Below are 21412 nucleotides of genomic sequence, written 5' to 3' on the forward strand. Positions count from 1 at the left end.
TGGGAGAAAGGGCAAGAGCCAGATTCGAATTCAGACCCTCACGTACGGATTCGGGCAGATGAGCGTCTTAACCATTCTGCCATCTTCATCTTTCCACATCACTTCAAATCACTTGGTACACACGCGCGCTTGCAAGAAGAAAATAATAATAAATAACTCTTAATTCTTAAAAAAAACAAATCTTTATTTGTTCCTTTTCCTATATGGGTGCAGTTAGAACAAAAAAGCTAACTTCAGCCAGGAACTCCGCTGCTTCGACGTTCGACGATACGAAAATATCAACAGAAAGGGGGGAAAGTTGATTCTTGCAAGTTTTTAGTCCAAATTTATTGGGGCGGTATGGGGCCAGTCAACAGATCTCGGTCGAGAAGTCCAGTAATGAAAAGTGAAATTCGTGTGGATGATTTTCGGCGAAAAGATTCAAGAAGAGAACGATCACGTTCCAGGGAGAGAGGAGACCGAAGAGACAGATCGAGATCCAGAGAACGGAGAGAGCGAGACGGAAGGGATGATCGTAGGGATGAACGAAGTAAACACAAGAAACATAGATCAAGGAGCAGAGACAGGGGAGACAGGTACAATACAAACCAGTCTGTCCATCCTAGTGTCTGATTCAGGTCATTCGACAATCATATATATGAAGAATGAACAATCTATTAGATAATATTACATTATACATGAATAAATCAAATGTACACCGACTAAGAAAAAAAGTGATTGCATTGAAACAGCAATTGGATTTTAAGTTTTTGTTAAGGTCAGACTGGATGCATTACAATTAATGATTATAATGGAATATTCTCTCTCTGTCTGTCTGTCTGTTTATGTCTCTCTCTCTGTGCCTGTCTGTCTCTCTCTGTGTGTCTGTCTGTCTGTCTCTCTCTCTCTCTCTCTCTCTCTCTCTCGACTCTCTCTCTTTCTCTCTCAGCTCTCTCTCTTTCTCTCTCTCAGCTCTCTCTCTTTCTCTCTCAGCTCTCTCTCTCTCTCTCTCTATGTGTGTGTGTGTGTGTGTAGAAAAAGTATTCCCTGCCTTTAAGTGCAAGACTCTGCCCATAAGTGTAATACTAACATAGTAATATAACACAAGTTTGACCTGGAGTTGGGCTAAAAATATGTCTAATATTTATAACATTGTGACATGCTTACAAAGTTACATTAACAAAAATAGAAATAATAATAATAATACAAACAATCCTGAATGTAGAGAAATCTTTTAGGACTTGGAAACAGTGTGAGTGTACTTAATTGTTTTCAGTGAATTTTTACTTTCAGCCTCAGTTGTGTGGTTGCAATCAAATGGCTTTTCAATGTGATAATATTTTGATGAAAAACAACAACATTGTAATGTATATAATATATAATTGTTACTTTAGTTTAAAGAAGAAGTATGTAATTTCCCCATTGAGATGATTATAGTTTTATTAAAGTCTGATGCTTACACTACAGGAAGAGGAGCCGTAGTAAGGAGCGGCGCCGCAGCCCAGACAGATCAAAGCATGGTGATGGCAAGGAGAAGCGCAAGCACAGATCCAGATCCAAGGACAAAGATGAAAACGAAATGCAGTAAGACTTTTTTTATGTTTGTGTGTCAGCAGTGACATTAGTAGTGGAAAGTTAGGCAGAAGTGACAGGTTTAGAGCTACACATGTAAGAACGTCCTGTTACATGAATTTGATCCCACAACTATTATCGCATGCAATCAAAATATGCAACAATCTCACTGACAGGACTTGTGTAGTTATTGTGTGTGCATGTGGGAGTGTATGTGGTTGTGAATGTGTACGTGTTCTTGAGTGTTAGGTAGATGGTGTGGGAGGAGGTTGGATCAGGTGTGTGTGCCACTGAGTGTGAAAGTGAGTGACTTTTACTGTTTTAGATTACCTAGATTTTCTGTTGGCTTGATATGTGGCATGTGTTACTGTCAGTGTATATGTTTGTGTGTGTGTTTGTATCTTTTATATTAATAATGATTATATATTTAATTGCTGGATGTGTTTATACAGATATATATATATATATATATATATATATATATATATATATATATATATACAGGGATCAGGTTCGACATCGGTCATCGGTCATTGACGCATTTAATTTTGAAATGACCTATTGTTTTTCAAGTTGCCAGGTCACATGACTTATTGTTTTTATGACCAGTCGGTCAACCAAAGTAACCATCTCTCTCTCTCTCTCTCTCTCTCTCTCTTTAACGATCGCGATCGCTTTGTCGTCTGCTCCTACAGGAAATGACTATAAACTGGTTTATTAAAATACGGATCCGTGACGAAATGAAATCCGAAACGAATCTTTATCACTGCCTTTCGCGAGCTTCGGCGAGAAGAATTGGCGTTCCCACTTTTGCATTAACCGAGTGCAGTTCCGGGACAGCAGATTGTGAGAGGGGGTTCAGCGCACAGAATCGAATTCTGACAGCCCTCAGAAACAGGCTGAACCCCCTCACACAAAACAAGCTGCTCTCTGTCAAGCTGGGCAAGGTGGCACCCGAAGATGCCCTCGGTGCATGGAAGGCTGCAAAACCAAGGGTTGTCCTTGCGTCATCTTCCCGCAAGGCATAATCGCCTGACAGCAGTAAATGAGCCAGTCGTATATGTTTTCTAGTCAACGCAGAAGACCAGAACATTGCATTTTCTTGTCAGAAATCAATGACATTCTTAACTTCTTTTTTTTTCTAGTCAATGAATGACCAGAATGGCCAATGTATTACATTTTCCTTTCATTTGTGCATTATTAAAGTTTGAAAAAGCCCGGGACGGGTGATATTTGACCTATTGATTTTCAAAATGACCTATTGATTTTATGTTCTTCCGGTCATATGACCTATTGTCTATTGAACCCAACCTGATCTCTGTATATATATATATATATATATATATATATATATATATATCTTGATGTGCAAATTTTTATTGTTTTGTGTGTGTGTGTGTGGTTGGGGTGCGGGTGGGCTGGTTTTTGCCTATCGACAGTTACTGTCAATCATTTACTATTTTTTAATTCCATATATACTTAACCATGACCCACTGGTGCAGACTCTGGCAGGGATATTTTTTATGGTGTGCCTGATCATATTATGTATGTATTAATAACAAGTCTGTGATTACACAAAAGAATTTCCATGTGAATTAATAAAATGTTTTTGATTTGATTTCATTTCATTTGAATTTATTGTCTTGGGTTTTTATGTTTTGTTTTTTTCTGTGCATAGTTTTTGTTTATTTGTTTGTGTGTGTTGGGTTTTTTTTATCAGTTGTTTGCTCTTTAATATGTTTGATATTCTGTTTGTGTTTGCATAGTGCATATGTGCGTTTGCTTGTAAATACATTTGTGTGTGTGTGTATGTGTGTGTAGAGTATGATGAATTTGTGTTAAAGTACCATACTTTTTTTGGCCTGCAAGGCGCTGCAGCACATATGTTATAAGGCACATCCCCCTGTTTCAGAGTGAAGGAGGAGAAGAAAGTGCCTCTGTCGCTGGAAGAACTGCTGGCCAAGAAGAAAGCGGAGGAGGCGGCACAGAGCAAGGTGAGCACCAACAACATCATGGATTGTTAGGGGAACCTGGGGTGTGCATTGTCTGTGACTGTTTGCCTTCTGTATACTTGCATCTTGCAGTTGTTGCATGTTTATTTGTTTGTTTTGTTTAATTTAATGTTTTCCTTATATATTGTATTTCAGGTTATGTTAACATTTTGTAGATTCTCAAGGCCTGATCAGCATGTTGATTTTATGCATAGATCAGGTGTCTGCTCCTTTTTTCATTTTATTTTTTAAATATATTTTTTAAGCAGATAAATTGTTGTGTATGTGGACTGGTCTGCATAGCTTCAACACCCTTTGAAACTGTAGCTGTGGGCATTGACATTGCTCATGGAAGGGTAGCCTCTATCCCCTTTTGTTGCCAGATATTGTAAACTACTGTATAAGTGCTCAGCCCTTCTTTTACAGATTTCAGCATTAATTTAGGGATGAATGTTTACTGGATACTTTACCTTTTGCAAGAGCCCAATCCATTCCTTAGTTTTATCATACAGTTCTGGCTGGATTGGTGGTGAGAACAAAACAGCTATGAAACAAGACACTGTGTCATGGAATAACGTCATGTTCACTTGTTTTTTTCATGACTCATCAACATCTCATGGACATAATCTAATCTTAGCTGTAGATCTAAATCTGTGCTGCTTTGTAACTGAATTATTAGTTCATGACAATTTTCTTTTCTTTTTTCTTTTTTTTTTCAAAGTGGGGGATGGGTATTTATGTTTTGTTTTTGTTTTTGTTTTTGCTTTTTGTTTTTTTTAACCCTATGCACAGTTTTTAAGCCAAAATTGAAGATGAGCATTTACTAGATGATGGGCATTTACAAGATAGTTCATAGCATTTGCTTGTGTGTGGTGCTTCAGATGTGTTCACACTTGTGCTGGATTATCTTGAATAAGTGCAACAAGTACACATACCAGCAAACATTCTTTTAATATCAGCTTGTTTTTCAGGTTGATACTAAGGTTTAAAGAGCAAGTATATGCTGCTGTTTGTTGTGCTTGCTCATAAGCATCAGTGCAACTTGAGCGTTTGAAAGATTTCAAACATAACACCGTGTATAGCTGACTACACATCTGTATTATTTTTATCCCATGTCTTGATTTTGACTTGCTAATCTGTGTGTTTTTTCTTTTTTGTTTTTTTTTATCCCTCCAGCCCAAATTCTTGACAAAGGAGGAACGGGTCGCTGAAGCACTGAAAAAGAGGCAGGAATTGGCAGATCTCCAGAGACAGAAGATGGAAGAGGAACGCAAGAAGCAGCATGAATTCTTGAAAGCTGGCAAAGACTTTATGAGTAAGACAGTTTTATTTCTTGTTTATCAGGATCACTTCTGATTATAATTTCAATTAAAGGAATTAGGAGAGGCAAAGTCTTTGGTGTAGAGTCAGATTACAAATGAATAGTGAAATATAGCGGATATGAATGTACAACAAAGACAAAGCAAGCTCAGTAAATCAAGACTTTTCCACAATTATCTCTCACACACACGCATGCAGACATGCACACACACACACACACTGTACACATATACATGTACATGTACCTCGCCTTTCTTTTTCAGTCCATCATCTATGCATATATACAACCTGTAATTTTGCTGAAGATAGTAGACTTTACAAACTAGCTTGGTTTGTAAATTGGCACAGGGATAAGCCCAAGGTCGTGTCTGAAAGAAAAGGGAATGTATCTTCTGCACTGCAGCACTAAGTTATAACAAAAAAGAATTCTATATCTGCATAAAAATAGGAAGTGTGTGGATATTTTTTAATTTTTTATTATTGAATTATTTGGATACTTATATATATAGTACCTGTCATTGGTCAGAGACCAAGCTCTAAGCATTTTATAAACACAGTCATTTGTACAACTCATTTGCACACCTATAGATATACGTGTGCATGCTACTTTTAGGTATGTGCTATTTGTATATACAGCATTTTTGTATATTTTGGTACTGACCAAATTTTATTGCAGCAAATCAAATAGTAAGATAAAAGGTATCATGCTTATATTCATAGCATGAAGAATTATATCATCATTATAATTTCCCTCACAGTGGATGATTATGAGCGAGAGAGGCGTGATCGACGGGAGCGACGAGAAAGAGAGATGGCAAAAGAAGATGACAAAAATGAGAAGCGTACGGAAAAAGACAATGAAAAAGAAGCTGAAGCAATCAAGGTTTGTGATGAATTCTGTTCCAGGTTTTTCTCTGTGTGAGTGTGTGTGTGTATATAATTTGTTTTTGCTTCATGTATGCATGTTTTTTTCTCCTTTTCTTATTTCTAAAGTCTTTCCACTTAGTCATTTAGATGTGTGTGTGTTTGTATCTGTGTGTTGTTTATACATATGCTTTTTAATTGTTTATGTAGGTATTTTGCAGTTGGATATTTCAACATATTTTAAGTTTTCTTTGTTTTGTTTTATTGTGTATGTATGTGCGTGTGTCTTTGGTTTGTTTCTACATAGGTTTTTGTGTATCATTTATGTATGTCTTATCTTTGCCCTCAACTCTTTTAAGAGTCGTTGGTGCGCTGCACACAAGAACTGTACACCAGATTCCTTCAGGTCTGTCAGTATGTATGTTAAAGCCTGGGTTTCTGCTGGTGGTTTCCTCTATGTGTGTAATTTTTAATTTCTTACAAGGTTTTCTTCATTATTTTTTTTATTGCTCAAGGTGTATATTGGATATGTAACCATGGTCAGTGAAAAGCTATTTTATAAAATGGCTGCAAGTTGATCCAAATGAACTGTTAGAATAGGGGAAAAAATCACAAGATGTCATTATTTGTTATCTCACTGAGCAGAAGTATAAAAAAAGATAAAAAAAGAATTAACTATTCAGTGTTAAATAACACATGCATCATTGATATATGATTGATAACAATGTCAAGAGATTGTTAATTCAAATTTCATGTCTTTGCTCAGGAGCGCTACTTGGGAATTATCAAGAAGAGAAAGCGTGTGCGGCGACTGAATGATCGCAAGTTTGTGTTTGACTGGGATGCTGGTGATGACACATCAAATGACTACAACTCTCTGTACAAAGAGAGACACCAGGTGCAGTTCTTCGGACGAGGCAACATTGCTGGCATTGACATTAAGGTGAGGGAGAGAAGTAAAGCATCACAGTCATGGTGTGGAGGAGTTGTATACATGTATATCTTATAACAGCGGGAAAAGGTATCAAAAGGTGTAACAAGAAATTCTTCAATTGTCATCAGCTTGCTGCTTGCAGCGCAGTGTGATCTGACAGTCCTCACCTTGCAGCATCCATCCAAAGCTACTAATGTACTATTATTACTTTATTGTGTATTGAAACAGACTGACACCATGTGCATAAGTAGTTTCCTTGGACCTCTTTCTCATCAGAATAAAACGGTTATTATTACACATTTGTAGTTAATTACACTGTTCACAGGGATTTTTTTCCTCACAGGTATACCTGTTGTAAAATTAGCCAAACAGAAAACAAATCTGAAGGACAGACAAAACTTCAACAGAATGGAAAGGGGGGTGGGGAGGGCAGTAAATGATTGAGTTTTACTGATGAAAAGTGTGTCAGTTCAGATCACTGTTCCTCTGATCTTTTTTTCTTTTTTTTTTCTTTTTTTGTTACAATTTTTTCAGGCCCAGAAAAAGGATCAGTCCAAGTTCTATGGAGATCTGTTGGAAAAACGTCGCACAGATGCAGAGAAGGAACAGGAAAAGTGAGCCTGAATGCAAATTACCTGTGTGACAGAAAGTGATGAGTGTTGGCTGCTTGCCTTACTTACTACATGTTTGGAGGGATTCAGTTTGTTCTTCTGTTGAAGAAAAGAGTGTCATTATCATATAACCATTTTGTTATTAAAGATACCATGTTGTTGTTTCATAATCATTATCATTACAGTTGTGTTTACTTTGTTTATCAAATGCAATATGATCATTATGGGTGTGTTGCACAAAAGTTCCCAGAGGAACAACAACTGGAATATTTTCATCACATTTGATCCTTTGAACCTCTCTGGCGCTTGGAACATGGTTATGAAAGTAGCCAGATAAAAGAAATATGATTTTTTTTTTAAAAATGTGGTGTCCAGAAAAACACTAAATGTTGGCTTCTGCACCTGTATTTAAGCTTACCATGATTCAGATACACTTTGTGTTGATGTCAGACCAAGGATATCATAGTGAAAGCATTTTTTACGGTCATAGGGCATCAGATTCACTGCCATTTGGTTCATTCATCTGCTGCTGACTTGATAAGATGTTGGGGCACTGCCTTTCACTGTTTGTATGCTTTGCCTGTGTATTTGAACAAATCCTTATATGTCAGTCAGTCACTTTGGTAGCTGTCTCATTATTTGTAAACCAAAGAGAGCTTTGAGTTCAGTGCTTTGCATAAATGAGGACTTAAATTCAGGTTGTAATGGTCCATATCTTAATCTGACCAAGGTCCTTTTTAAGCCCAGCATGTTGTGGCGAATGTGTATGTGAATGGAGATAAAATAATTTTCTTCAGACTAGAAATGTAATGGCTTTGCAAGTTTAACCACTTGGCTTAAAGTTTGAGTCAGCACATGCTTTTGCGAAAGATGAGAGTGGAAATTTACTCATTTTCACTGGATGTGTGTACAGGAAGCGTCTGAAAAACATGGCCAAGAAAGAAGCCAAACAGAAGTGGGACGACCGGCACTGGACAGAGAAATCCAACGACGAAATGATAGAAAGGGACTGGCGTATTTTCCGTGAGGACTTCAACATTTCCTGCAAGGGCGGACGTATTCCTAATCCCATACGATACTGGAAGGAATCAGCACTGGGGTCAGATATTCTTGAGGTCATCGACAGAGTTGGTTACAAGGTAAGAGATGAGACTGACGCATCTCAGAAACCTGTGTTGTCAGTTGTGTAACTGAATGTTCCACAATTTTTTTTAATGACTGGTCGGTTTTTTTTTTGTTTTTCTCCACCCACCCTCCCCTCTCTCTCCCCAATTTCTGTTTGAATTTAGTATAAATTGATTAAATTTTTAGTCATTTGTACATGTTCAATGCTTTGAGCTCTGTTTGAGAAAAAGCGCTCAGTAAGTATTCATTGTTACCATTATAATCATTGAATTTTTCCTTGGCGTGCAGGAACCAACTCCCATCCAGATGCAGGCCATCCCCATTGGTTTACAGAATCGTGACATCATCGGTGTGGCTGAAACTGGCAGCGGTAAAACTGCCGCCTTCCTCATTCCTCTGCTCGTCTGGATCCAGTCTCTGCCCAAGATTGTCAGGTGGGGGCCCTGGAGTAGGCAGAGGTGGTGGCGGGGGGGGGGGGGGGGGGTTCACTGAATTTAGGCTGTTGAGGCATACAAGTTAAGTTGTTTTTTTATTCCTTTGTTATTGTGTGTGTGTGTGTGTTTTGTTTTTTCTGTTTGTGGTGTGTGCTTTTGTAGATTTATAAGGCGTTGACTTGCAATGTTGTGTGTGTGTGTGTGCGTGTGTGTGTATGTGTGGGGTGTGTGTGCTCTGTCATTGATATATTCCATTTGATTTGCTTGTATCCTTGATGATAGTGCCCTATGTTGTTAAATTTTGTAATCTTTTTTTCTCCCACGAACAAACTTAGCCGAATGAAGAGCACAGGAACAGGAGTCATAATGGCTGCCGGAAAAAGAGGGCGCTAGTCAGGGGGGCAAAGGGGAGGTTGCCTACTTCTGGGAGGTTATCGGCCGTAGCTACTTTTGTTTTCTCCACATAGGCAGATAGTAGTTTGCACAGGACAGGAATGTCAGACCCCTGCCGGAGTCTGCACTAGTGGGTCACAGTAAGTATGTTACTTAAATGTGATTTTAGATAGAAAATTTCCTTTTCTCTCCATATTGATGTTAAACTGTTAGCACTCTGGCCCCTTGTGCCATGGAGGAAGAGCGCGTTATGAATACCCATTGTTAAGATTATTGACAATGGTTCCCTTTGATGTGGGTCAGACTGGAGAATGCAGATATTATGAACACCCATTGTCACTATTATTAATGACAGTTCCTTTTGATGTGGGTTAGACTGGAGGATGCAGATATTGTAAACACCTATTTAATTACACATACTTAACCGTGACCCACTGGTGCAGGCTCCGGCAGAGGCCTGACATTCTTGTCCTGTAAACACCCATTGTCACTATTATTAATGACAGTTCCTTTTGGTGTGTGTCAGACTGGAGGATGCAGATATTATAAACACCCATTGTCACACTATTAGTAATGATAAGTAATGATAGTTCCCTTTGGTGTGTGTCAGACTGGAGGATGCAGATATTATAAACACCCATTGTCACTGTCATTAATGACAGTTTCCTTTGATGTGGGCCAGACTGAAGATGCAGATATTGTAAACACCCAGTGTCACTATTATTAACCCCTAGACTGCCTATATGACGAGATCATTCGTCAGCGCAAGCGTGTCATCGAAATATTCTGTCTTTTCCGTGGTATGCATTGAGTTCGTTAACGTTTTGGTTGGGTTACTGCCGCAGTGTTTGCCTGGCTCCTCTCCTTGCTCGCTCAAGAAAATGTCAGGCACCGTGCTCAAGACATGCGATCGTGGTGCACTAAATCAGCCAAGATTGCTTTCTTTAGCTGATGCTCAGAACGAATTGAAGCGTAAATTCAAAGAAGACAGTGGTGAACTTTTATCGGACGATTTGATAGAAAATGAAGGGAGCAATGAAGAGACTGGCCAAGATACGACTGTCAGTGAGTGATGCTGGCTGTACAGCTGTAGCAGATGACAGATAGTGACCAAATTATTAGCAGACACAGTGTGAGCAAATTTTTTGGCAGACAGCCAACGCGGTCTGATGAGAACTGGATAAAGTGACCATGTGAGAGGGGTGAAGAGGGAGGGGGTGGAGACCAAGGGGGCGTGGCCTCACATCCATGTTATCACTTGGGGCTGTCACACTGCATTGTGTATCTGTCTCTTTTTTTATATTGAGGTTGTTCTTGTATAATTTGTGTGTACAGGTATTATCCGTTTGTTAAGAATTACCTGACTAATGTTTGAAATTTACAAAGTTGAAAATGTGACAAAAAACAAAACACTGATTTCAAAACAAACGCATGTCACTGAAAATATATAAAATTGGAAAACACGTGTTTTGTATTCTTTATTCATTTACCTTTCAGAAAATATATACTTTTATGGGTATAACAAAGAGCAGATAATTTTTTGAAAATATATACCCCTTTTTTTTTTTTTTTAAACCTGGCAAGTAGATTTCTCTGGCAGCGAAAGGGTTAATGATTTTTCCCATTGGTATGGGTCATACTAGAGGATGCAGATATAAACACCCATTGTCACACTATTCGTAATGATAGTTCCCTTTGGTTTGAGTCAGACTGGAGGATGCAGATGTAAAAAATACCCATTGTCATGATTATTAATGATAGTTCCCTTTGGTGTGGGTCAGATTGGAAGATGCAGACCAGGGTCCCTACGCCATCATCCTGGCTCCGACCCGTGAGCTGGCCCAGCAGATTGAGGAGGAGACCCGCAAATTTGGGGAGTGCCTGGGTATCCGCGTGGTGTCTGTCATCGGTGGCATCTCACGTGAGGAGCAGGGCTTCAAGCTACGACAGGGCTGTGAAGTAAGCAGCATTTGGTGTTTTGTGTATGCGCACGAGCGCGAGTGTGTGTGTGTGTGTGTGTGAGTATATGTGTGTGTGTGAGACTCTGTGTGTGTATGTGTGTGACTTCCCTTATTTTTTTATGCTGTTTTTCAGATTCTTGACAGTCACTGTTTGCTTTTAGAGCTCTCATGATCTTTAATTCTTTTCTAATGTTCTGTGTGGATAATCTGTGAACTGTATTTGATAAGAAAGGAAAATCGTCATAGTTTATGAAAATCTCAGTCTGCCCTTACGTGTTTTATACCAGATGTACATATTTTTATACCAGATATATAAGGTTCTAATGGCAAGACTATGCGATATCATTAGAATATGTATCCACTTAGTCTCTTGGATACACAGAATGCAGGAATGGAAAATGGCAGCCACAAAAGAGGACGCTGCATATGTGAACAGAAGGGAGGTAATTTACTCATTAGCCACAGCTACTTTAGATTTCTCTGCTTGGGTGGAGTTGTATTTTACACAGGACAGGAATCAGACCTCTGCCGGAACCTACACTTGTAGGTCACTGTAAGTATATAATTGCTCTATCTGGTAACACAAGGGAGCCAGAAAAGAGATACTGCATATGTAAACAGAAGAGAGGTAATACATTTAAGGAAGGTTTCTAGCCGCAGCCACTTCAGATATCTCTGCAAAGCAGACTAGTAGTTGGGACAGGACACGAATCTAGACCCTTGCCAGACTGCACCAGTGGGTCACAGTAAGCATGTTAGATTAAACGTAATTTTAGGAAGAAAATTTCCTTTTAGGAACATAAATTTTCCTTTGAGAACAATGTAACCCTGTTCTCGTGTGTCTTGTTCAGATAGTGATTGCCACCCCGGGTCGTCTGATTGATGTGCTGGAGAATCGCTACCTGGTGCTGAGTCAGTGCACCTATGTGGTCATGGACGAGGCTGATCGCATGATCAACATGGGGTTCGAACCTGAGGTGCGCAAGATCCTGGATCACCTGCCTGTCACCAACCAGAAGCCGGACAACGATGATGCTGAGGACGACATCAAAATGTTGCAGAACTTCAACAGCAAACACAAGTACCGGCAGGTAAAGTAGCAATGTTTTCTTGGTTTGTTTTCAACAGAATACTGGCAGGTAAAGGACAGTGTTTTGTGTTTTGTTTTCAGCAGTAAACACAAGTACCGGCAATGTTTTGTTGTTTTGTTTTCAACAGTATACTGGCAGGTAAAGTAGCAAGGTTTTGTTGTTTTGTTTTCAGCAGTAAACATTAGTACTGGCAGGTAAAGGGCAATGTTTTGTTTGTTTTTATTTTCAGCAATAAACACAAGTACTTGCAGGTAAAGGGCAGTGTTTTGTTGTTTTGTTTTCCACAGTCCACACAAGTACTGGCAGTAAAGCGCAGTGTTTAGTTGTTTTGTTTTTCTTGAAGGTTGGAGAGGGTGAGGTATGGGTAACCACTTAGTTCTGTAAGAGTTGATGTTTCACTGCAGTGATATTGGTGGTATGTCAGTCACCCTCACTCTTCAGATATTGTCATTTCCATCAGTACACAGAGGGTGTAAGTTCTGTCAATGTCCAGACGTTGTCAGCTTTCTCAATCTCCAAAGATAGTTCTGTCAGTCTCCAATGATTGCCAGTCTTGAAACATTGTCATTTTCATCTGTCTCCATAGATTGCCTTTTCTCTGTTTCCAGTGATTGTCAGTTCTGTTAGTTTCCAGTCATAGTCAAATGTTTTTTTGTTTTGTTTTGTTTTTTCCTTTAATTTCTTTTTTCTAGTGCACAATTCACATGAATACAATATAAGCACACACTTTACAAAGTAACATCAGTTTTTTAAAAAAAAAAGAATTGCATGCTTCATTTTCATAGTCAGTAGTTTGTACATAGACTGTAAATCTGATCACATTGTAAAAGATAGAGATTAGGGTGATCTGATAACAGTTACACATACATATCTTTGAGTTAAATGATAATCATGATTTATTCGGGAATATTGTTATGAATTGATCGATTTATTACATGTGTATGTATATTTTTGACGTATTGTTACAGAGAGAATGGGGTGATCTGATAACAGTTGCATACTATATTTTAATTATATGATTATTATGGTTTATTTGGGAATATTGTAATTAATTGATTGATTAATTATATTTTTTCTGTTTTGTTTTTTTCAGACGGTGATGTTCACAGCCACTATGCCCCCTCAGGTGGAGCGACTGGCCAGAACATTCCTGCGACGCCCCACTGTGGTGTACATCGGCAACATCGGCAAGCCTGTGGAACGCGTGGAACAGATCGTCTACATGCTGACTGAGACAGAGAAGAGGCATGTCGCTGAATGTTGTTTGTTTATTTTTGGAAGCTGATGTAGTTAGGCCCGTGATGTGAATGTTAGGTATTAACCTCTTCGCGGCTAAACTGTGGTTGAAGTTAAATGAGGTCATTTTTGCATGAAATTGGTGTGCTGTCAGTTCACATTGTGAACTGTTACTGGTGTCATTGGTTTTGTATGCAATCCCAAAAGGAAGAAGTCCATACAAAGAATGATGTCTGACATCCTGACCTGTAAATTCAGTCCTGTCTCAGTGAGGTGACATCCCTTCACTAATGAGTGAACTAGTCTGTAGCAAACAAGAAGTTAAACAGTAAACTGAAGTCTCTTTTAATTTCCAAAGCAGATCGAAATGATGGTAGTAGGAGCATGAAATGTTAACAGTAAACAGCAGTCATTTTTCACCCCTCAAAATAGAACAAGGCTCCACAACGTTAAGGTGCAGGATTTTGTTACAGATAATGTGAATGCTGCAGGAATTGTGTGGATGTTATTGATTTGTTTATGGCTTATGATGAAGAGAAAAGAGAGAGCTGGAGAAACTGTTGACAGGGAAGAGCAAAGGGAGATTTGATTAACTGAAATGGGGACCTAAAATGGGGACCTAATTCCAAGTGTAAGGTCCAGAGACAAAAGCCACCGACTGTAGAGTGTTCAGATCTTGGAAAATGGAGTGGGTCTGAGGCTGGTGTAGAGGTGTAGGCAGTCCCAGAGATAGGAAAGGGCAGATTTGCTGGCAGTGGTATGTGTGTGTTGTGGTCTGACTGCTGTGTACATGGTGTTGAGAATGTGTGTGTGTGTATGTGTGTGTGTGTGTGTGTGTGTGTGTGCTGTGAAGCTGTGCCATCCTGTGGCGATATGGTCTGACTGCTCCATTTGACACTTGCTGTGTGTGTTTGGTGTGAAGCTGTACCAAGCTGTGGTCTGACCACTCTATTCATGACACTGACGTGTGTGTGTGTATGTTTGTGTGTATGTGTGTAGGCAGTGACATTAAAAGCACTGTGGTCTGTCTGCTGTATGTTGATGTGGTCTGACAGCTGTGTGTTGCTGTCTGTGTGTGTGTTGTGAAGCTGTTCCATGCTGTATTGCTGAGGTCTGACAGCTGTGTTTTGTTCTCTGTGTGTGTTGTGAAGCTGTTCTGCGCTGTGTTACTGTGGTCTGACAGCTGTGTGTTGCTGTCTCTGTGTGTTGTGAAGCTTTTTCATGCTGTGTTGCTGTGGTCTGACAGCTGTGTGTTGCTGTGGTCTGATAGCTGTGTGTTGCTGTCTCTGTGTTGTGAAGCTGTTCCATGCTGTGTTGCTGTGGTCTGACGGCTGTGTATTATGAAGCTGTTCCCTGCTGTTGTTCCATGCTGTTTTGCTGTGGTCTGACAGCTGTGTGTTGTGAAGCTGTTCCATGCTGTGTTGCTGTGGTCTGACAGCTGTGTGTTGTGAAGCTGTTCCATGCTGTGTTGCTGTGGTCTGACAGCTGTGTGTTGTGAAGCTGTTCCATGCTGTGTTGCTGTGGTCTGACAGCTGTGTGTTGTGAAGCTGTTCCATGCTGTGTTGCTGTGGTCTGACAGCTGTATGTTGTGAAGCTGTTCCATGCTGTGTTGCTGTGATCTGACAGCTGTGTGTTGTGAAGCTGTTCCATGCCGTGTTGCTGTGGTCTGACAGCTGTGTGTTGCTGTCTGTGTGTTGTGAAGCTGTTCCATGCTGTGGTCTGACAGCCGTGTGTTGCTGTCTGTGTGTTATGAAGCTGTTCCATGCTGTGGTCTGACAGCTGTGTGTTGCTGTCTGTGTGTTATGAAGCTGTTCCATGCTGTGGTCTGACAGCTGTGTGTTGCTGCTGTGTTCTGACAAATGTGTGTTGCTGTGTGTGCAGGAAGAAGCTGGTGGAGGTGCTCAATGCCGGAGTGGAGCCCCCCATTATCATCTTCGTCAACCAGAAGAAGGGGGCTGATGTGCTGGCCAAATCCTTGGAGAAGATGGGGGTCAGTCTCCTGTTCATGTCCAGTGCTGTAGTGTAGATATATATCTCTCTCTATATATATATATCCCTATGTTCCCTGAAGGTCCAGTTTGTTCCACTGGAAATACCCTGTTCAATCTGTGAACCGCCCAGTATGGCCTGCTGAACATAGCTGTCATTTACTTTCACTTTCATTTTTAGCTTTCCCATAATGCACTAGGAGTGGAAGTGCATGAGTGTCTTCCTTCCGTTGCCACAATGTTGATGTTTGAAGCATGTGAATCGGTTGAATAGTTTTTTTACTGATATTTTTGGAGGGGATGAAAATAGCCAAGAATATTTTTTTAGACTTGCCTTGAGACATGGGCAACTGTTATGATGAGGAATTTATATTTTGAGCAGAGTTGAGTGTTTAGAGGATTAAAACGTATACACACACACACACACACACATACATACACACACACACACACACACAACTTATTGCTCAGTTTTCAGAATCTGTGCACACACAGCTTGAGACATTATCAAGAACACATTGGACTAAAAAAAAAAGATCATTTTCATATCTAGAATGTTCTCAATGTACTTGTATCTGAAACTACAACATTTTGTATATTATAAGCTGTTTTCTGCTACAAAGTAAATAAGGCCTTAATTTTTATGATTTTTGTTTGTTTGTTTTTTAGCATGTGTGAGTTCAGTACAAAATTATTTCCCTTTGCATAGGATTTACATCATGTTCCCTTTTCCTGTCAGGGGGCATTTGGATATGGATTTGCCCTTGAAACTGAAACCCACCTGGTCTTTTTTCCTCCATTTCATGGATGGTCCATCATCTGGTTTTTATGATGTGTGTTGTAACTTGACAACATTACAAAGATGGGACAAATGTGGCTGTCTTGTGCATTTGATCACAGTGAGTTTCACAGAGTAAGTGTAATCTACAGATCCACATCTATTCCATGGGTGTTTGTCCATGAAAGTCAGTGTGTGTCTTTGTATGTCTGTGTCCTTGTGTGCTTTATGTCTGACTGATGTGTTATTGTAAAGTGGTTTGAGAGGCTCGAAAGCTTTAAAAATGTACTATTTGTATCGTTATCATTATTAAATGATGTGGTGTGTGTGTGTGTGCAGTACAATGCAACAACGTTGCACGGAGGCAAGGGGCAGGAACAGAGAGAGTATGCCCTGGCCAGCCTGAAGGGCGGAGCCAAAGACATCATGGTGGCCACTGACGTGGCTGGTCGTGGTATCGATATCAAGGACGTCTCCCTTGTCATCAACTACGACATGGCGCGCACCATTGAAGGTTGGTGGACAGTGAGGGAGTGGGGGGGGGGGGGGCACTTTTAAAAATGTGTTCTGTTCTGTTTTGGCTCATTTGGTGGTGGTTGGCATTCACGCAGTTTGAGAGTGTGATGCGTAAGCTTCACAGCTATAATTGCCCTGGAGAAGAGTCCCTTCAGCTGTAATAGTAAAAAGAAATTTAATATAAATGTGATTGTTGTATTTCTGTTTTCTGTTAATATTCTTTTGTTGTCTATGATATTTTTTGTATATTTTAGTTTTCTATTTCATTTCCTTGTTGATGCACATGATTTTTGTGTGTATGCATGATTCGGCCAAGTGATGCTTCATGTGTTTGTGAGCTGCACCTGACATATATGTTATTGTGTGTGTGTGTGTTTGTATTTGTGGGGATGTGTGTGTATATGTGTAGGATGGGACCTTGGTGTGTTCGTTTGTCAGTTAAGGGTTGGGCTTTGGTGTCTGTGGGTCTGCTTATTGTTATTTGTGCATTGTGTTTTTTAGCGTGTATACTTGTGTGTATTGTGTTCTTCAGTTTAACGACTATCCACATGTTGTGATTTTAGACAAGTTTGTGTGTATGCATTGTGTATACGCATGTATGAGTGCGCTCTTGAGTTAATTTTTGTTCTTGTTTTATTTCAGTCATTCTTCAGTATCTTTGATTTTATTATATGTTTTCATGTATTTAGTTTTTGCTTTATTTTGTTTGATTATTTCATTTCATTTAATGTCAATGTTTCACGCAAACCTAGCCTGCTTCTCAAGGCCTGAGCAGCGTGTTGGGTTTCTCTTCTTCTTCTTCTTCGTTCTTGGGCTGCAACTCCCACGTTCACTCGTATGTACACAAGTAGGCTTTTATGTGTATGACTGTTTTTAACCTGCCATGTAGGCAGCCATACTCAGTTTTCAGGGGTGTGCATGCTTTGTATGTTCTTGTTTCCATAACCCACCGAACGCTGACATTGATTTCAGGATCTTTGGTGCGCATATTTGATCTTCTGCTTGCATGTACCCACAGAGGGGGTTCAGGCAGTAGCAGGTCTGCACACGTGGACCTGGGAGATCAGAAAAATCTCCGCCCTTTACTCAACAGGTGCTGTTACCAAGATTTGAACCCGGGACCCTCATGCTGAAAGTCCAGTGCTTCAACCACTCAGCTATTGTGCCCGTCCTTAGACACTGTTGTTGCCTGGTTTCAGACTACACGCATCGTATCGGGCGAACTGGTCGTGCGGGCAAGGAGGGCACAGCCATCACTTTCCTGACCAAGGAGGACAGCATGGTGTTCTACGACCTCAAACAGCTCATGCTGACCAGCCCCGTGTCCACGTGCCCCCCTGAGCTGGCCAACCACCCGGATGCGCAGCAGAAACCTGGAAGCGCCCCGCAGAAGAAACGCAAAGATGAGAAAGTGTTCATCAATTGAGCGGCTGACAGCTGAACTAATTTGGTGTTTTTCTTTCATGGCTTCAGGAGTGAAAAGAAAAATAAGGGCGGGTTGGGAAGGGGGGTGGGGTGGGATGGGGTGTGGGGGGAGGGGGAGAAACACAAAGTGATCTTTACTGTCATGGCCTCAGGAGAAGGGATAAAAAAAAATATATAAAAAAAATGGAGGTGGGCAGGTGGAGTTGCTAATGGTTTTTTTCCTAATTTTTTTTCTGTAATAATGTTACAGTAAGTCGGTTGGGAGCAGCAAAATATGTTTGACTTCCCATATGCCAAGATTCTGCTTGGTTTTCAGTCAGTCAGTTTAGTTCCGTCTTTTGAATTATGTACAGGTTGTTCTTGTGTCTCTGGTGACGACTTGTGTGGATGAGTGATGTGAACGCATTGTTCAGAGATTCATACGACCTCAGATGAAATTGTTCCAAGCTGTACATCCAGTTTGTCAGAGTGGTATGTTTGCTGAAGGCAGACTAGCAAAGGAAAATGAAAACCAGTGAGGAACTGAAGAGTAGTGGAAGACAAGAGTGGGGAATCAGTTCTTTGATCTACGAATACTCAAAGAATTAGGTTAAAAAGTTAAGAATAATGATAAAGTATTTATATGGCATTGAAATTTGAGACAAATCAAAGCTCTGATACAGAGAGATGAAAGATTGAATTTAGAAATATATTTAAGCAGAAAGCTAGAGAAACTAGAGACCGGAAAGTGGGCACTATTTTAGAAAGAGTTAGGTGAATGAAGAAAGAGAAAAATAAAAGGGGCAAAATCATAGATATCTTATTGGAAATGGAAAAATGAATTTTTTATGAAGAAAATGATGCAGACCGTTCATTCAGTGGGGGAAAAAATAAAAGAACACAATCATGAAATGATCCACAGGAATTGACAAAAATGTCTGTTGGTTGTAAATCCTTTGCAGCTTTGGTAAAAACCACATTTTCATCATACAGTAATTGCTTCACATGTTTATCAAACAAGTTTTCTGTCTCTCTCCTTTTATTTTGGACATCACATGCACTTCAGATAAATACATAACAACAACACTAGCAATGCAACAACTTAGCCTTTTGACAGTTCAAACTATCTCTTACAAATAATCAAGTGTAAAGGAGAGCATTCTTAGATCAGCCTGTGTGATGAGGAAGATGTGAGCGAGATTGGGGGGGAAGGGGCTGGGGGGCGGGTGGGGAAGATGGGGGAAGAAGAGACAAGACAGGCACACAGACCGAACTTCTATTAGAGCAAAAATAAAACCAAAAAAAAAACCCCAACAACAACAGAGAAATGAAAATATCCAGTAAAAACTAACAAGTGCAAAGAGGCTGTCCATTAATATAGAAGCAAACAGACTGAATGGTGTATGAATGGAACAATAAGTACAAGTGGAAAAAGAGAGAAGTCAAGGAACAGAAAGAAATGGAGAGAGAAAAAAAAAGAAAGAACCAAAAAACAAAAAAAAAAACAAAGTAGTGCAACAACACCAACAGCTAAAACAATCAATGATGATAATAATAATATTAATGTTGATAATGATAATAACAACAATGATAATGATGACAATAGTACAGCCATAGTTGTGAAGTAGTAAACAAAGTGAGGGAGAAAACTGAGAGAGTTGGGGATAACTTCAGTCATCACTGTTGATGTCTTAATTTCTGTTCAGAAATTGTGTCTCTTGAATAGGAGGCTCCAAGAGAGATTTTGAAGTTTTAATGTATTTTTTAATACATTTTAACTCAGTAGAGATTATTAATCTTTGAAGGCGAGTATTTTGAAAGAAGAATGCATTTCATTTGTAAATAATAGATCTTGGTTCTGAGCACACACATGTTTATATTATGTCATTTGATTATGCAGTGACTGTAAATTAGTGAACTGAAGACACTACATGGCCTTTAAGATTTGAAAGTGGTGACATTTGAAATGTTCTTTGACATGCTATGTTGACGTTTGTTGGTTTGTTTTTTTCTTATTTTATGACAGTAATTGTTTGTTACTGCATCAAAGTATAAATATACTTTTTTTTTAAAGTATAAAAAAAAAAAGAAAGAAAAAAAAAAAGGTTTCAGTGACATAGGAATTGTGTGCTGGTCAACTAATGGAATGTGTAAGCATTGAGAATTCTGAAGGGCTGTGTGTGCCAAGATGTGTCCCATGCCTTGAACAGACTGTAGGTATTTGTTTGGGGAGAGAGAGGTTGGGGGTTGGGGGGGTATGGCAGTAGGTATTGATGTGTTTTTGTCTTAATCCATGGCATTAAGAAAAGAAAATCGAACTGATTTTCATATTCATGTGCATGTGTAATTATTAAAGTGATATTTACACAGCAGTTATTATTATTTTTTTATGATTTCTGTGTTGCTGCATTACAAAATATAGTCACATTCTTTCTTGTTCATTGCCCAGCCTTTTTTTAAAGAAAATACTGGTTGAAAGCACGTTCAGAATTAAACTGTTAAAACTGTTCGTTACCTGAACAGATTTAACAGAACACAGAACAGCTTAGCAGTTCTGAAGTTTGACTAGAACATGTCCAGAGTTGAGGTGAGAAGCAAGTGCATTGTTTTGTACTGCATTGTATTGTGATGCATTGGTTTGTATTGTATTAAAAAGTTCCACTTTTTGTCACAACAGATTTCTGTGTGGAAACTTGCGCTGCTCTTCCTGGTGATACTGTGTAACCACAGTTCAGCGCCACACATCCTTATTAAAAAGAAAAAAAAAAGAAGAAAATATTCTGTCTGCATGTGATTTTTCTACAGGCTTTTGCCAGGGATAACCCTGTGTTGCCATGGGTTCTTTTACATAAGCAAAGTGCATGCTGCACACCGGATCTTGGTATATCCTCTTATCAGAATGTCTAACCCTGATTAGCATGCCTGTTTGTCAGTTGAAATAGATGGTAATGTTGACAACATTCAGCGTCAGAGCAACCAAAGCAAGCATGATGGAATTCATACGACCTTTGCTGTCCTAATCTGTGTAAAATTGTTGATTAATTGGGACGGCCTAAAGATGGAATTCATAAGACCTTTGCTGTCATAATCTGTGTAAAAATGCTGTATAATTGGGACCGCCTAAATTTGTTAAAGCATTTTCAGCAAAGTTTTAACACTTTCCCATAAACATGAATTTTCTGAAAAACTCTTTAGTTTTGACAGATATTACATTG

General features: G+C 39.4%; 1 protein-coding gene across 1 annotated transcript; it reads left to right on the plus strand.

The window, feature by feature from the left end:
- Positions 1 to 242: 242 nt before the first annotated feature.
- LOC143276076 (putative ATP-dependent RNA helicase DDX23) lies at positions 243 to 20871 on the plus strand. The gene is made up of 15 exons (XM_076580467.1): positions 243 to 575; positions 1447 to 1563; positions 3464 to 3545; positions 4719 to 4857; positions 5621 to 5745; positions 6493 to 6669; positions 7195 to 7274; positions 8185 to 8410; positions 8685 to 8830; positions 11005 to 11182; positions 12036 to 12275; positions 13369 to 13524; positions 15397 to 15501; positions 16617 to 16791; positions 17993 to 20871. Exons 1-15 carry the CDS (start codon positions 340 to 342, stop codon positions 18217 to 18219), a joined length of 2409 nt encoding a protein of 802 aa, XP_076436582.1. The 5' UTR covers positions 243 to 339; the 3' UTR covers positions 18220 to 20871.
- The last annotated feature ends 541 nt before the right edge of the window (positions 20872 to 21412 follow it).

The sequence above is a fragment of the Babylonia areolata genome, chromosome 2, assembly GCF_041734735.1.
Source record: "Babylonia areolata isolate BAREFJ2019XMU chromosome 2, ASM4173473v1, whole genome shotgun sequence".
In the NCBI taxonomy this organism is placed as follows: domain Eukaryota; kingdom Metazoa; phylum Mollusca; class Gastropoda; order Neogastropoda; family Buccinidae; genus Babylonia; species Babylonia areolata.